This window comes from Epinephelus moara, chromosome 24 (genome assembly GCF_006386435.1).
Source record: "Epinephelus moara isolate mb chromosome 24, YSFRI_EMoa_1.0, whole genome shotgun sequence".
Taxonomy (NCBI): Eukaryota; Metazoa; Chordata; class Actinopteri; order Perciformes; family Serranidae; genus Epinephelus; species Epinephelus moara.
In genome coordinates, this window is record NC_065529.1 from 15,800,049 (window position 1) to 15,816,131 (window position 16,083).

General features: G+C 40.0%; 2 protein-coding genes across 2 annotated transcripts; one reads left to right on the plus strand and one right to left on the minus strand.

Moving 5' to 3' along the window:
* The first annotated feature begins 1,967 nt into the window (after window positions 1–1,967).
* Window positions 1,968–8,776, plus strand: nelfcd (negative elongation factor complex member C/D). Its single transcript, XM_050039152.1, has 15 exons — window positions 1,968–2,181; window positions 2,945–3,051; window positions 3,251–3,360; window positions 3,461–3,570; window positions 3,702–3,809; window positions 4,159–4,311; window positions 4,905–5,035; window positions 5,240–5,405; window positions 5,489–5,623; window positions 5,726–5,865; window positions 7,061–7,175; window positions 7,256–7,351; window positions 7,454–7,594; window positions 8,052–8,181; window positions 8,419–8,776. Exons 1-15 carry the CDS (start codon window positions 2,122–2,124, stop codon window positions 8,451–8,453), a joined length of 1,737 nt encoding a protein of 578 aa, XP_049895109.1. The 5' UTR covers window positions 1,968–2,121; the 3' UTR covers window positions 8,454–8,776.
* A 413-nt stretch (window positions 8,777–9,189) lies between these two features.
* On the minus strand, window positions 9,190–14,939 carry ctsz (cathepsin Z). The gene is made up of 6 exons (XM_050038451.1): window positions 14,684–14,939; window positions 13,190–13,353; window positions 12,786–12,965; window positions 12,555–12,705; window positions 10,613–10,775; window positions 9,190–9,994 (listed from the first exon to the last, which is right to left on the minus strand). Exons 1-6 carry the CDS (start codon window positions 14,806–14,808, stop codon window positions 9,869–9,871), a joined length of 909 nt encoding a protein of 302 aa, XP_049894408.1. The 5' UTR covers window positions 14,809–14,939; the 3' UTR covers window positions 9,190–9,868.
* Between the last annotated feature and the right edge of the window lie 1,144 nt (window positions 14,940–16,083).

Consider the following 16,083-nt stretch of genomic DNA (forward strand, 5'->3'; position numbering starts at 1 on the left):
AGTTGAAGAATTCATAAATAAATAGAAAACAATACATGCTATCAGCTTATGTAGATATTGATAATAAAAACATATACATACAACATGGCTCCTGATTAATACTTAATGGTGCCACACTACCATCTAGTGAAGATTAGATAGAACAGGTTATACTGTCTTGATCATTTTTTAATCAATGTATTAATAATTACAGTTTCTAAACAGTAAAGATCAGCACTTCACACTGAGCTTTTCAGGACCATCATACCAGTAAACTCATGCTTTACAGGGCACCTCCCTGTGAGGTTTTCTTGTAAACAAATAGTTATATTTACATTTTAATCATTATCAGAATGCCAGTATCCTTTTTTCACCCACATGGCGGTTACTTCCTAATTTTGTATATATTTCTGCTAACGGTATGTTGTTGGTACAAAATGCTCATGTGTGCACAAATAGACTCTTTTTGCATAAATGCCCAACTTAAAACTCAGCATCACATATGTAAATACCAAACGACACATTGTAATTTCACATCCTGAGCAGCTTCAACACCTGCTGCTTTTGTACAGCTGTCAAGTTTTGATGTTCATTTTAGGTTTATGCAGTCGATATAGCCAGAGAGCTATTTTTCTATGTGCATTCTCAGTAGAAATGGCACCTGGATCTCCTTATTATGCACTGTTGTGTTCTTTCCTTATTTGATGGCTTATTTCAATGTGGCCGGGCCTTTTGTTAATCCTGAGACTTTTTAATGGTCTCACTGCTCCCTACAAGGTGAACAATGCAGATGAATTATACTTCATGCACAGACCGGGTCATACACTCAGTTGCCAGTTTATTAGGTAAACCTAGCTAAAACTAATACAGTCAAATACATCAACCCTGCGATAAATTCAACTTTCTTTAAGGTCATTATGCTTGGTTTTCATTGAATATTTTACAGAATTAAGTGTTGAATGCTGATGAAATGTTATACTGACATGTTTTTGTGTTTTGTCCACCCCATTTAAAACAGTGAGGTATGCTCAATAAAGGAAACCTGTGTGTAGTTTCACCTGGGTGTTTCTAATAAACTGGCAACTGATTGTATTTTTACTTTCATAAATAAATAAATAAAAATAACCACTGTTTCTCAAGTATTTTGCACTAGAACCACAACTTTCAGGTTTCCCGGTAATCACATGAAGGATGTAAGTGGATTAATGGCACAATTTATTATTACCATGTTTTCGCCAGTGTTGGTCTGTTTGTCTGTCTGCAAAATAACTCAAAAAGTTATGAACGGATTTTGATGAAATTCTCAGGATAGGTGGATAATGGGACAAGGAACAGATGATAAGATTTTGGTGGTGATCGGTTGAAGCAAAGTGGATAAAATAATAAATAAAGTCTATCGTCTGACTGCCTCAGCAGCAATTCCAATTTCTAAAGACGGTGAAAATAGCGCCATCTGGTGGCCGGAAAGCATGTCTTGTTCTACTTGCTAAATATTGCTGTAATTCTTAAGTTGAAATTAATGTTCTGTGTTGGAAAAAAAGAAAGTGAAAAATATATATATTTATATAAAAAAATTATATTCTGTGTTGGTACAAAATAAAAACGAAATAAATACACCACAGTGTCTTCATGGTGAAGGCATATATAACCTAATAATGATAGTGATGCAGATAACCTAATTGTGATGCAGGCTGCAAAATCTGATGCAGAGGGAGAGGGAATATCACCTACTTGGCTGAGGTCTGCACTCTCTGAGTGCTTTTCTAGTTATTATTAAGTAATTATCATTATCATTATCATTATTATACAATCAGTGTTTGGTTAAACTGCTCACTGTGTTTTATTCTTTATTTAGAAGTGTAACCATTTACAGTTAAAAGATAGATAATGATAAATTCTTGGGATCCCGGAAGTTACCAGCCTGGCAGACTGAACTCAGGGTAAACAGCGCTAAACAAATTGAGGTGGGGGGCGTGGCCTGCTGTCCGCCGACTCGCCATTTTCCTCCTGTTGTTGTTAGCCTGCTAGCTAAACAGGCTAGCTGCTTCCAGCATCTTTAGCGGCAAAACTAAGTCACGTCAAGATTTAAAACATACAGTTGAACTACTGTAGCTGGTCCAGCGCTACTTCTCTCCCGTCACCATGGACGAGGAATATTACAGCGGCGGTGGAGACTGGGAAGGCACGGGGGAAGGTCCCATGGTGAGATGATGACTTGTTGCTGTGCAGAGTGCACAGTTAGTTAGCTGGCTTAGCAGCGTTAGCTTACCTGCAGCTACACTACCGGCTGGTCTGCTGTCTCTACATTGACAGCTAACACGGAGGTGATGTGCAGAGATAAATGTGTCCACAAAGCTGTACTGAGAAAATGTTTCGCATGGTTTGAACTAACAACAGTTTAGCGGCTCCATTAGCCAGCTACAGGCTAACTAACGTTACAGCTGGTGGACATGGCAGTTACAGTTACACCTTAACCGTTACTCACCTCACTTGTATGCACCATGTACCACTTGGTTAGATGTAGCTCCGTCCCCGCATTTTAAATGACTGTGCGTGACGTGAGATAGTAATATGTTTTTCAGGTAAGCCTTTGTGGGTCTGTAGAAGAAGCCAAGTGACTGAGTGCTGGCTTAATAAGACATAGCTGTGTTTAATGTTGCACATGCATTCATCTACAAAAGACAGGAAGAAGGATTTCATACTGTGACTTATGGAAAGCTGTTATCTACAGTTTAGTTTGCTTTGAGTCTGATGATACTCAATCAGTAATATACTTGTGATAGTGTTATCAAAATGTTGTTTATGGTGTTTGTTATGTGGCACTTGTCAGCCCTCTGCCATCTCTGCCGTGTTGTTACTACTTAATGTGACTGTATGCAAAAGAGATAAAGAGAATGGAGATTTAATAAAGACAGGAGAGCCTTTACAGAAGCATAAACACATGTACTGATGTTGCTGTGGGCAGGATTATGTGGAAGGGGAAAATGATGGGAAAATCCAGGAAGACTGTCTGCAGAAATTCTCCAGCAGGGATTACATCATGGAGCCTGCCATCTTCAACACCCTCAAAACGTAAGCACCTGTTTCCTCATGCAAACATAATTTTATCGCTTTCATTCCACTGAGAAACACACAAACCATTTCTAAATGAGAACAAGATGATGAAATAACTGAAAACTGAACAGGATGAGTGTGTTGACTGCTTTGGCAAGCACACATGAATCCTAAAGACCCGCAGAGAATTTGATGATTGAAACCATATTTTTCTCAGGTATTTCCAATCAGGCGGCTCCCCAGAACATGTCATCCAGCTTCTCTCTGAAAACTACTCTGCTGTGGCTCAGACTGTCAATCTGCTGGCAGAGTGGCTCATCCAGATGGGTAGGAATCAAAATACAAAATCCTGCAGTGTTCCCCCTCCTCCTTCGACTGCTCATTGATGGCTGTTCATTAATTTGTCACTTCTTTATTTTGACTGCAGGTGTTGAGCCCGCTCAGGTTCAAGAACGAGTAGAAAATCACCTCAAGAGTCTCCTGATAAAACACTTTGACCCCCAAAAAGCTGATTCCATTTTCACTGTTGAGGGAGAGGTGGGATTTCTGCACACTCGGCTTTAATTTGACAAATATAAATCACCACAAATCCTGAACATGTTGTGCAAAAAGATTTAGTTATTTATGGTTACATATAACCAAACCAATCTGGTCTCCTGTGTTTTCAGACTCCTGCTTGGCTGGAGCAGATGATAGCACACACTACCTGGAGAGATCTTTTCTATAAGCTGGCAGAGGCTCACCCAGACTGTCTGATGCTCAACTTCACTGTAAAGGTACAGTAGTAATGGTAGCAGTTCCTGACCCAGATGTTATGGATATGTAAACATACTTTAGAGTGAAGGGAGTCAATTTAAGTGTTTAGAAGCAAAAAAACAACAACAAAGAATTAATTTCCTCATCAGATAAATGGAAAATAGGTTAGTGCGTAGTGCTGAAGCATTTATTATGATTATTTCAATTAAATCTACTAGAATTTCGCTAATTGAATGTGAAGATTTGCACGTATTTAATATTCATATCACTATGAATATATCTTTTTTGACAGAAAAAAATAGCAAAGAGTCTGTATGTGTTCATCTTTGTCATGTTACATATGTTTTGTGTGTGTGTGTGTGTGTTTAGCTTATTTCAGACGCAGGTTATCAGGGTGAGATCACCAGTGTGTCTACAGCGTGTCAGCAACTGGAGGTTTTCTCCCGGGTGTTGAGGACGTCTTTGGCCACGCTGCTGGACGGAGGAGAAGAAAACCTGGAGAAGAACCTGCCAGAATTTGCCGTGAGCCTGTTACCTTCTCTGTTTCATTAACCGTGGTGCAATGAAATACAAGCACTGTCTCCATATAGAATTTTTTTAGAGTTGCGCTTCTGTTAATTTACAGCGAGGATTTAGTAAGTTACGTTTTAATCTCTAATATTTTCAAATATGAAGTTATTTCAATTGTATCTCAGCACCTTAAAGTTATTTTAATACAAGACTGATATTTTAAAAAGCTGAAACGATCAAATGATTCATCTCTAAATGGAGAAACATTAATTTATTCCTATTTCTCTGTTTTATATGATTGTAAATGTAATATTTTTGAATTTTGAACTGTTGGTCACTCAGACAAAACAAGGGAGATGAAATCATCTTGAAACTGATGTTTTCACTCTTCTTGATACACGTTATAGATGAAAGGATTATTATTTCCTGTGATTATTTACCTCCTCGCCTTGTGAAGAGAGAGTTTGGTCCTAAATAAAATAACAAGCTGTTTCATATGAACACCACATTGTGTAACAGTCAGTCAGTGCATGTGGTGATTTTCTGTTCCTCAGTTTAATGCTAGCGTTGCTCTTTGCTGAGTCGTTCCTTCCTCTCTCCTGTAGAAAATGGTGTGTCATGGCGAGCACACCTACCTCTTTGCACAGGCGATGATGTCCATCCTCTCTCAGGAGGAGCAGGGTGGTTCAGCTGTACGTAGGATCGGCCAGGAGGTGCAGAAGTCAGCACACGAGAGGTAATTTTTTCTATTCTTCAGCAAAATCTCACCATGGCGAGCTGCTTTCTATGGTTCCATGGGGTAAAACTGATCAAGTGGATTCAGTTAACTGTGCACGATCACAGGAGCAAGATGTCTGAGTTATGTTTGATGACTTTGCTGAATACAACCAGGAATCCTGTCTAGATTATATTAACTCTGTGGTTGTGGATTGTATCACAGAGGTCACGATGCCAGTCAGATAACCCTCGCGCTCGGCACAGCGGCAGCCTACCCCCGAGCCTGCCAGGCGCTGGGTGCCATGTTGTCTAAAGGAGCCCTGAATCCTGCAGATATCACAGTTCTGTTCAAGATGTTCAGCAGCATGGACCCGCCTCCTGTGGAGCTGGTGAGGACGGAGCGTCTTTGACCCTGTTTGTATCCACTGCACATTTGTTAAGGTGCTGAAATATTTACCTTTTTCGTCTTTAGATCAGAGTCCCTGCCTTTCTGGACCTCTTCATGCAGTCACTGTTTAAACCTGGATCAAAGATCAACCAGGACCATAAACACAAATACATCCACATCTTGGCGTACGCTGCCAGTGTGGTTGAGACGTGGAAAAAGGTAGAGAGAACTTACAGAATTCCCAAGGTCATATGTTTCCTTTATATCCCACTGATTTCACCTTCTCGGCTGCTTTACACCTTTCTCTCTGTTTAACCTCAGAACAAGCGCGTCAACATCAATAAAGACGAGCTGAAGTCGACCTCCAAGGCCATAGAGACTGTGCACAACCTGTGCTGCAATGAGAACAAAGGAGCTACAGAGCTGGTGGCTGAACTTGGCACTTTGTACCAGTGCATCCGGTGAGTAGACGACGAAGATCTCATTCCTCAAAAGGCAAAACATTAATTCAAAGGGTGGGTGCATTAGTTTGGAAGGTTTATTCCACTGTGTAGCCTACCAGTAGTTTACTCATTGATTCAAATCCAAACATTCAAATTTTGGTCCAAGTATGTATGGTTTAGCGCCAAAATGTCATTTTTTTTTTTACCAAGCCCTTCTAAAATGGTTTTCCTACATGACCAGACGTAGATTTCTGCATGGTGACATTGTGACATAAACCCTGTAGCCTCCCTAATGTGCCTCTTTGTGACTGAGCCAAGCCTTCCCTGCAATGTACTGCCGTGGACACCATGTTAGATGGAATCCCAAATTCACACACTAACACAAACTAGCTGATGAAGGCAGCAGTAGACCAGCAACTCCTGTGTTCTGAGAAGGAAAATTAATGTTTTGTCAAATGAATCTGGTGGCTTTAAAGAGAGTGATATAACGGTTTCAGTTCCCAGTCAGAAAGGGCCGTCAGACGGCAAGGTAAAGCTGTGAAAATATTACACGGACTATGATCAAGTACCTCATTTAAGCCCACTTCAAAAAAATCCGAACTATCCCTTTTATTTATTTATAATTGGTGATCACTGCTTGAACTTACATAACTGCTTTTTGCAAACAGCTGAACGGGTGTTTCCATTTGAAATAACCCAGAGAAGAATGCAGATGGACCCGTCCTTTAATGCAGTTAGAAGGGAATGTCAGTACAGTGGTAAATGAATTATAAAATTGAAGTCCATGAAAAAACAAGCTACAACCAGTTGAATCTGAGCTGTAAATAAGAGACTGATCTAACTTGATACTTCTGCTCCTGGGAGGGAATGAATACTTTTGTGGTCATCACTCAAATGTTTTTCATTTGGTTACTCATTACTAGGGGCTGGGTAATTCAGACATTATGGCTAACAACATAATTTCATTATCTGTTTTGTGTAAACATATTTCTATTTAATAAAATGCAACTGAAAACAAAACTCATTTTGTCTATCAGAACATGAACTTTGCTTAGATAAAATACTAAAAAATTATTCAGTAATGTGACTAGAAAGTGTAAAATTAATCAGAAAATACAGATTGTTGGTACGGACACTTCAGTTGTATTCCAAAATAATTGACTGATTTCATTTCTGACTGATCCCTGCTGACTTCCTGTCTGTGTGTTTTCAGGTTTCCAGTAGTTGCAATGGGGGTTTTGAAATGGGTGGACTGGACAGTGTCTGAGCCGCGGTACTTCCAGCTGCAGACAGACCACACTCCAGTACATTTAGCTTTACTGGACGAGGTATGACCGTACTATCAGATGAAATGTCAAATTTTTATTCTTTAAGGCAGCAGCTGAATTTAAATATTTCCTCCACACAGATCTGTACGTGTCACCAGCTGCTCCACCCGCAGGTACTCCAGCTCCTCATCAAGCTCTTTGAGACGGAGCACTCTCAGCTGGACGTCATGGAGCAGGTGAGTTCGTGTTGCTCTGATGCTTCTTATTTTAGTCTTCAACAAAAGTGGGTTTGTTGTAACATCGCTACACATCAGCTAACAGTTTTATTTCCCCTTTAGCTGGAGTTGAAGAAGACTCTGCTGGACCGAATGGTTCATCTGCTGAGCCGTGGCTACGTCCTGCCCGTGGTCGGTTACATTCGCAAGTGTCTGGAGAAACTGAACACGGACATCTCGCTCATTCGATATTTTGTCACTGAGGTAACAGCTGATTCTGATCTCGATTAGTGGTAAAGAGATAAAACGTGAGAAAGGAAGTGACCTCTGGTTCACATGTTGAACTCTGAGTATTTTCCTCCATCACAGAAGCTGCAGTCTGTCAGCAGGTCCTTAAAGTCTCTATGCTTTATACACTCAGGGTCCTAAATTGGCTGTTGATTATAGTTAAATAAATTGAAGGGGCATTTATTTCAGAGAATATTGTCCACCCTAATCATGAATTTTATAGTTCTTAGTTCATAAATTTGAGATAAATTCACCTTAAATTTGTGGATGATTTTCATAACTTGTTTCTGCTGCCCTCAAGTGGCCAAACTGGGAAATGCAGCCTTGAAATTCTGTCATTTACAAATATTGCTCCCATAAATAAACATTTATAGTTTGTGCATAAACCACACCTGTGAACAAATTAATTATACTCCAATATGTCTCTTTAAAGGTGCTGGATGTTATCGCTCCTCCCTACACATCTGACTTTGTTCAGCTCTTCCTGCCCATCCTGGAGAACGACAGCATTGCAGGAACAATCCGCACAGAGGGAGAACACGACCCTGTTGCAGAGTTCATTGGTAAGTCACACGCTTACATTTAAAGTCTGTACACTCACACTGTACTGAGAGAGAAAATAAAGTATCCCGATTTAGTCAGGGCTTCCTTGCACAGCGAGTAAGAGCTTTACATGTACAAAAAAGAAGCAGGAAGTGGTTTTCACACATGAACATTTACAGTAAAACCATAATGTAAAATAACATGTTAAAATTTCCTTGAGTCGCTTAAATGTAGGTAATTATTTCCCTGTTTTTCAGCTCATTGCAAGTCAAACTTCATCATGATAAACTGACGTGGAGAGGACACTGAAAATGTTCTTGTTGGAGACTGTACCAGGAAGACCTCACAGAGACTGTTTTCCCAAACACTCTGTTTGAGGTTGAAGCACACAGAGACATAGAGACCTTATTGTTCTGTTTGACCAAGTGAACTATTTGTTTCTGGAGTCAGCAAACAGGCAAATGTCAACGAGTTGATGGAAAAGTACAGTAATACAGACTGGTCGAAGGAGAAGCCTCTGAAGATGCAGCTAAACGTTTTCTTTCATCTGTGAATTTGATTTTCTATATTTTATGTTTGTTTAAGCCGTTTTAAAATAAAAACATGAATATGTCATTTCTCGCATTTTTGAATTTAATGTAGTAAGAAAATGTGTCGTGCATCCTGCAATCACGCGTACACACACACACACACACACACAGTAAAACAGCAGTAAAAGTAGTTCCCCTTTATGGATCAAGACTTCACACAGTTGTGGGGCAAATGTCCATTGATATTTTCTGTGGTATCTGACTTCAGTGAATATTTATAGAGATCTGAAAGCACACAATCTACAGATCAGCATCAGATGTATTTTCTGCATAGCACAGAGCTGGTTGAATGACGACAGCGCACACAGCAAACCTTAGAATCTGCAGTTCATATAATTAGATGACTGTATCAACTGTGCATATGTAGTAAAGTGTATGTCATCATAGAAAGCTTTTTACAGCCTACAGATAGAAAGAGGTTGACACTGACAGGACAGATTTTGTTTTAAGTGTTGTGTTTATTGGCACAGTTTGAAGCAACAAAACAAAGTTTGCATTTTTTCCAAAACTTCTGACGTGTAGATTGTTCAGTGTGAAAACAAAAAAAAACATTACAACATTACATAAATCTATACTTGAATGCCAGTGTATTTAAGGCACACTTTAAAGTTGATATTTTTCCTTTTTAATCAGGGTGTAGTGCAATATTGTCGATACATTAACACCACACAATGAAAACATTCAGTGTCGCAGCAGTCAAGGACAAATAATAAACACCGTGCTCTTTGGCTGAGTCAGTATGCATTGAATAATCTATAAAAAGCTGTCAACGTCCTCTTGATGATGTAAACTCAATTTCTTCTTTCTCTTATGGCTATTCAGCATGCAGGGCATGACGTTTACAGATTTTAGTCGTACTGATGTGTTTCAACCCTCCCATTCAATTCAAATCAAAAAATCAGCAGTGATTGAAGCAGGTCTCATCCAGCTGGAAGACCTCAGCACTGGAATTTGACCCCTTGATTAGAAGTGTAAAAAATAGATCTCTTAAAAAAAATCTGAACTTACTCCCTTTTCAGCATTTTACAAATAAAAGGTTTCCCTCTGCCCGAGATAGGAAGACGTGCAGTGCAGTGCAGTGCAGTGACAACCTCTGGCGCCATAGGGCTGCCCTCCCCTACAGGTAGGTCTTGGGGACAATCACATCTCCGTACATGCAGTCCTCTTCCACCGCCAGGTTGTAGGTGCTTCCACTTCCTCCCTTGTAAGCGCTGGTCACGATCCTGAGCCAGCCCTTCTCACCCTGAGGAGAGGGGGGAGATGAATCAGCAACTATTTTGATGATTGATTATTTTTCGAGCCAAAATACCAAACGTGTCCGAGCTCCAACTTCTCAGTTGTGAGGATTTGCTGGTGTTCTTTGTTTCAAGTGATAGTAAGATAGATAATTGTGGGTTTTGGACTCTTTATTGAACAATCATTTTTAAGAAATCACCTTCAACTTACAAAATGACAAAACAATGGTGACACTATCACAATTTCCAGATTTTTCAGACCAAACACGGTTCAACAATATTTGAATGCCAGGACAGGGAACTGGTTGCTGATGTTGCCAGGAAGTTGCCACTGTCAGTCAAATCAGATTAAAGCACACATCTGCACCATCATGATGAGGCAGGAGGTTTTGCCTGACTCTTAATAAGTAATACGTAGCATGTTTTCTTTAATTTAACAGACCTCTTCAGGGGGCTTTAAGTGACACATTTTTGCAAACAGATAAAAAATGACTCATATGACAACTCACATAAAAAACAATTCTACTCCAAGTCTGCTCTGTCAGACAGCAAGGTCTTTAGTTTGACCGCATATCTGACAATCATTCCTTCTTTCACTGTGTCAAGTACTCTGTCTGAAGACTTACCCATGGCTCTCCCCAGGAGTTACGTACAACCCAGTATTCAACATCATCCTCCACTCCCCAGCCCACCACAGACACGATGTGGTTGATGAAAGGACTCTCCTGATATTCAGAGTAGAGACCTCCTGTGTAGGCATCCAGCGTGTCTGTGGCCATAATCCCGCAGCTGGAGAGAAAAAAGCAAATAACACAGACTACTTACTTCCTTTAGATACAAATGAAACAATGGCTGAAATGTGAAACAGAGTAGAGCTGCACTGGAACGAAGATGTGAATATATGATAACGCAAAGTTCCATGTGTAACAGTGTGCAATGGAGGGGCTGAGCAGCTGAACACTGACGCCATTTGATGTTGCAGATCATCTAATTTGGGCCAGTACGCTTCACTCAACATTCTGTTTGTGGATTTAACAAAGAAAAAAAAAAACAGCTCAATAATCATCACACTCAAACACTGTTCAGTTTGTGATGGCTCTGATCAAAATGTATTACCTGAATCAGAAACATGACATCACATCCTTTTTGGAGGATGAGAGCAGGGAAATTTTGTTGCACAGATATGTCATGTGACCTCACCTATTTTTAGTTTACAGCATTTTTTCCTCAAGTTTTTGTGTCTAAGGCTGCAATGTTACCACTCGAGGCATGTTTGCAAAGTCAGTTTACATCATTTAAGTGCTTGTTTTTGCCACTGACAGGCTCAGACTGTTACTCTAAGTGTCTGACAACATTATGGAGAGGATCCCTACAGTGAAAGACCTTGTTGTTAAAGAGCAAGATCCTTTTTGTTCAATAAAAAAACAGCCCTTAAATCACTATCACCAAACCCACCAGACTCCATTTTAAATAAACAGTAATTTTAGCGTGTATAGAGCAACATGTTTTCACATCTAACCGGGTGAATTGGGGGTTTATTTCAACCAAACTAGAGTTGTGGATCGATGAACAGTGGAAAGACAAACCAAGACAGCTTTTGTGAGTTTTATCTAGTTCTGCTGTCTTTGAGTGAGGTGTGTTTTATGATAATAAAATTATTGTTTATCTAAATGGAGTCCGGTGGGTTTTGCGATGGCAATCTCTGGGCTGTTTCTGATTGAACAAAAAGGATGTTACTCTTTCACAAAAAGGTTTCTCTCTGGCGGGATCCTTTTCATAATTTTGTCAGACACATTAACAATCTCAGACTGTAAGTGGTGAACACAAGCACTTTTAATGGACACAATCGATGGTGCAAACATGCACCGCATGGTTGGAGCAGTCCGTTTTGCAGCTACTGGCTGCAGCGCTCTCATTCCACACTGCATCAGTTTCAAAATTTGTTTTTCTCATCAGTCACTTAGACACATAAACATGGGAAAATAGTCGTCCAGGTTATAAATATCTCAGTAACCCTTTAAGGGAGAGGCAAGAATGAGTCTAAGAGCTATTATCAGCTGAAATCTTTTCATTCCTCTTTTTTTTTTTTTTTTTACAAAGATGTGGTTGTGAAAGAGTTTTTACCCTTTACCCTGTCTCAACTGTGTCATTTCCACAGCAGACATTGTGACTTGTCATAGCAGAAAAAGCTCAGGTGTTACTAATAACACTAACAATGGCTTTGTTCTATTCAAGTGTCCCAGTGAGCCATGACGGTGTTGAAGTGAGCCAGCATGCACAGTACCAGGACCCTGAAACTGAAGCAGCTAAATGGAATTCAGCCATCATTGATTATATCATTTACACCTGTTCTGTGACAAGTTAAAATGTCTTCCATGAAAAAGGCCTGTTGAAAATGTTTCTATTTTCTCAGGCTTCTGATCCGTTACTGTGTTTGTCTATGCATGTTGTTGGTCTGTAAAGTGGATGTGGGTTCCTTACAGTTTTTAGGTGAGTTTACGTGTAATCAAATGTGCTACAAAGCTACATGTGGAGTGAACACTGATCTACAGGGGAACAGCTGCAAACCTGATTGGCCCATTGGCGTAGATCTCTGCCATCATCTTCTCCCTCCCACTGACATCTCCAAAATCTCCCACTTTCCACAGGGTGTAGTTCTTCACAATGTTGCACACTCCGAAGGTGGTGCAGGTGCCACACTCATTGAAGGGTTTGCACTCTTTAGAGAGGGACACAGAACATGTTACAGCTCAGACTCAGACAGGGTAAGTGTTACTTTGGGCCCTGAAGGACACTTACTCTGGTCTTTAGCCTGGTAGTTGTTGCAGGTCTCATCTGGGATCCCGTGTTTGTTAGCATACTCCCACACTCCGCTGTGATCTCCTCCATGGCAACTGCCAGCATCACCACAGTCAATCACATGCTGGACAGAGAGATAGGCAGATGGCCAAGCTCCTTTCCTCTTAATGTTGATGCGATCTGGTGAGAGAGCAAACACAGAGCTCTATAAAAATAAATGGCAACTAAGAAAATGCCACAACCAGTTCCTGTTAATCACTTCAGCATAAAGTGGAAGTGGAACTCCCACCCTATTTAAAAATGCATCTGAGGAGTCATGTGAGGAAATGCTGCTCTACACTGCAGCCAAACCACATGATTCAGTGTGTTTCAGTCCCCAACAGAGAAACTAGATCTAGTCATACCTGCCATGGCGCTGGTGCTGCCGTGGGCCCAGCAGGAGCCACAGTATTGGGGAATGTGCTGGTTGCGGGTTGTGCTCACATAGTTGGTGCCGTTGATGTTCCTCCAGTCCCAGGCTTTGGGCAGATCAGAAATGTTTATGTACTCATGAGGACGAGGAGCGGTCCTGTGAACGGACAGGCGATTAGATACATTAGCTCTGCAGCAGCAACACACTCAATAATTGATTAATCATTTACATCACAAGCAAAATGCCTGAAATGTCTTATGTCTGGGATCATCAAGATACTGGCATTTATGTTTTAAAACGGATTTAATCAGTTCCACTATCAATTATAAAATAGATGCAGAAGATTTCAATCCACTAATAGATTAATCATTTCAGAACAGATTTTAAACACTATACATTACTGTACTATACTCTAAAATACAGGCATTACAATCCAATATTGGTCAGCTGTAGCTTTTAAGACTAATTCTGACATTTTATATTTATCTTGAACACTTTAAATGATATAAAAGGGACTTAATATAATATTCTTCACCATGCTACATATGATATGTGTACTACTGAAGGCTTTAAAACATGTGAAATATTGTGCTTTTTTTTTTAAAGGGTTCCCACACATTTTCAATGACAAAAATTCAAAACTTTTCCATGACTTTTCAGGGCCCATAATAAAATGTCCATGTCCATTCAACATGTATAAATGCTAATATTGCTCGGTGTCAAAAATACAGTACAATTTGAAAGTAGTAGTGGGTCACAACATTATTTTTCTCTTATTCAAACATATCAGATTCAAACTATTTTCAAACATGTTTCATCAATAGCTACAGAACATAAAATCTCTGTTATATTACATTATATGGGAGGTTATTCACAGGAGATTAATGTAACAATTTCATCACAAAAAAGCAGAATTTCATGACTTTCCCAGGCCTGGAAAATTAGTTTATGAAATTCCGTGACTTTTCCAGGTTTTCCATGACTGTAACCCTCCCCCCCAGCAGTTGTTTAAACAATGAGTGTTTCAGGTTTGATACCTGCAGTGTATGAAGTAAAGGAAGTGTACAGAGCTCCTGACTTCCTCAACCTGTGATGAGTTCACTAAACCTCGTGATTTGGGGAAAGTCATGACAAAGGACAAAATCATATCTTTCTGTTTAGTTTCATTTTTACCACAAGTACTCAGAAAAACAACGGTAAATGTAACCCACTGACTGTTTTATTTGTTTCCCCTACACCCCAGTAGGCTATAATTTCATATTTAAAACATGCAGGTCACATAAGAGTGTAAAAAATAAGATAAGATATCTCAGCTCTGAGCCGTGTGGAACTTCTGATAAACAACCAACGGCTGCAGCTGAAGCTAACGTTACTGTTAGCTAGCTAGCTAACGCCAGATAAACAGCTTTTTGCGGTGACTACTTTTAGCTTCTTCGTTACTTTCAGCAAATTTGCTTTTAAATCCACAGAGATATGTTAAACCTACCTCAGTCCGAACTCGTTTTTCCTGGGTGTGCGGACATAACACGGCTCCTTCTGGCTGTAAAACACTCCTGCGCTCACACAGGACAACACGACTGAAAACAGGACGACTAAAACGGCCCGAGCCATGTTTGACACCGGCGGGTTTCACACTGAATACCGTTTACCGGGAGGAGCAGAGGAGGACCTGGAGCCTTGTGTGCTCAGCAGAGACTACAGCCTAAACACTGCTGTGTCAGTGTGTGAGCTCAGGGCTGATAAACCGGTACTGAGACTGCTGTCATGTGACCAGTAAATCACAACCCACATGTTGTACAAGGAAGTCACAAGTCAACACATATAACTCCATAATGATCATCATGTGGCTGCCTGCAACAGTGCGCTCAGAATAACCATATTATCTGGTGTGTGTGTCCAGTGTGTAAGATTTAGGGAGTTTTAGTGGTATAGTGATGAGGATTGCAGATTGCAACCAGCTGAAATTTCTCCCGGTTAAAATTACGTAAATGTTTATTGTTCCGGGCTGAATTATTCTCAGATGTCTTTTCCTCCCTAAAACAAATGGATCAGGTGATTAAAACTGGTAAAAAGACTGAATGAAGCAGTTTCATGTTACAAATAAGCAGTTCTCCTTTACTGCCGATGTGTGCTCACCCTTTTTCTCTGATTACGATCAGGAGGTTTTTATTGGGAGCTGAATTATCTGCAGAGCTCTGTTCCTCTCCAAAACAAACAGACCAGTGATTTAAACTGGTAAAAACACTGAATAAAGGACTTTTACTTTTAAAAAATCTGTGTTTTTCTGACACTCATTGTGGATGGGCTTCTAACTGCAGTGGCCAACGTGAAAATTCGAATGCCCCTATCTAGAGCCAGTTAGGTTTGTCCGATCTGGGCTACTGTAGAAACATGGCAATGCGACATGGCGATCTTTGTGGACAAGGACCTCCCTATGTAGACATCAATAGCTCATTCTTAGGTAATGAAAACACAGTAATTCTTATTTTCAGGTGATTATACACTAAAGAAAACACACTTATTTTCAATTTCTGCCAATATACAGTATCCCCCTAAATCCCACAAACTGGACCTTTAAGTTTGATGCTGACTGGCTGTTTTGGGGTCTGAACAACTTTAAATAATGACAGACTGATGTTGACTGGTGGTCTAGAGTAAGGCTTCAGCAGAGCTGTGTAACAAAAAACCCTTTTAACAGAAACTCAAGAGTAAAATCTGGCAAATGTAACAACATGTGATGTGTGACGCTATCAATTACTGAAGTTAATTTTAGGTGGGATAAAACTTTTTAAGTGGTGAATGTGCAAGTTGATTCTTGCCTGAGGAAGAAATCTGAACTCAATGTCCACTTGACAGCTTTTTCCTGATCATTTAACCACGTCTCTC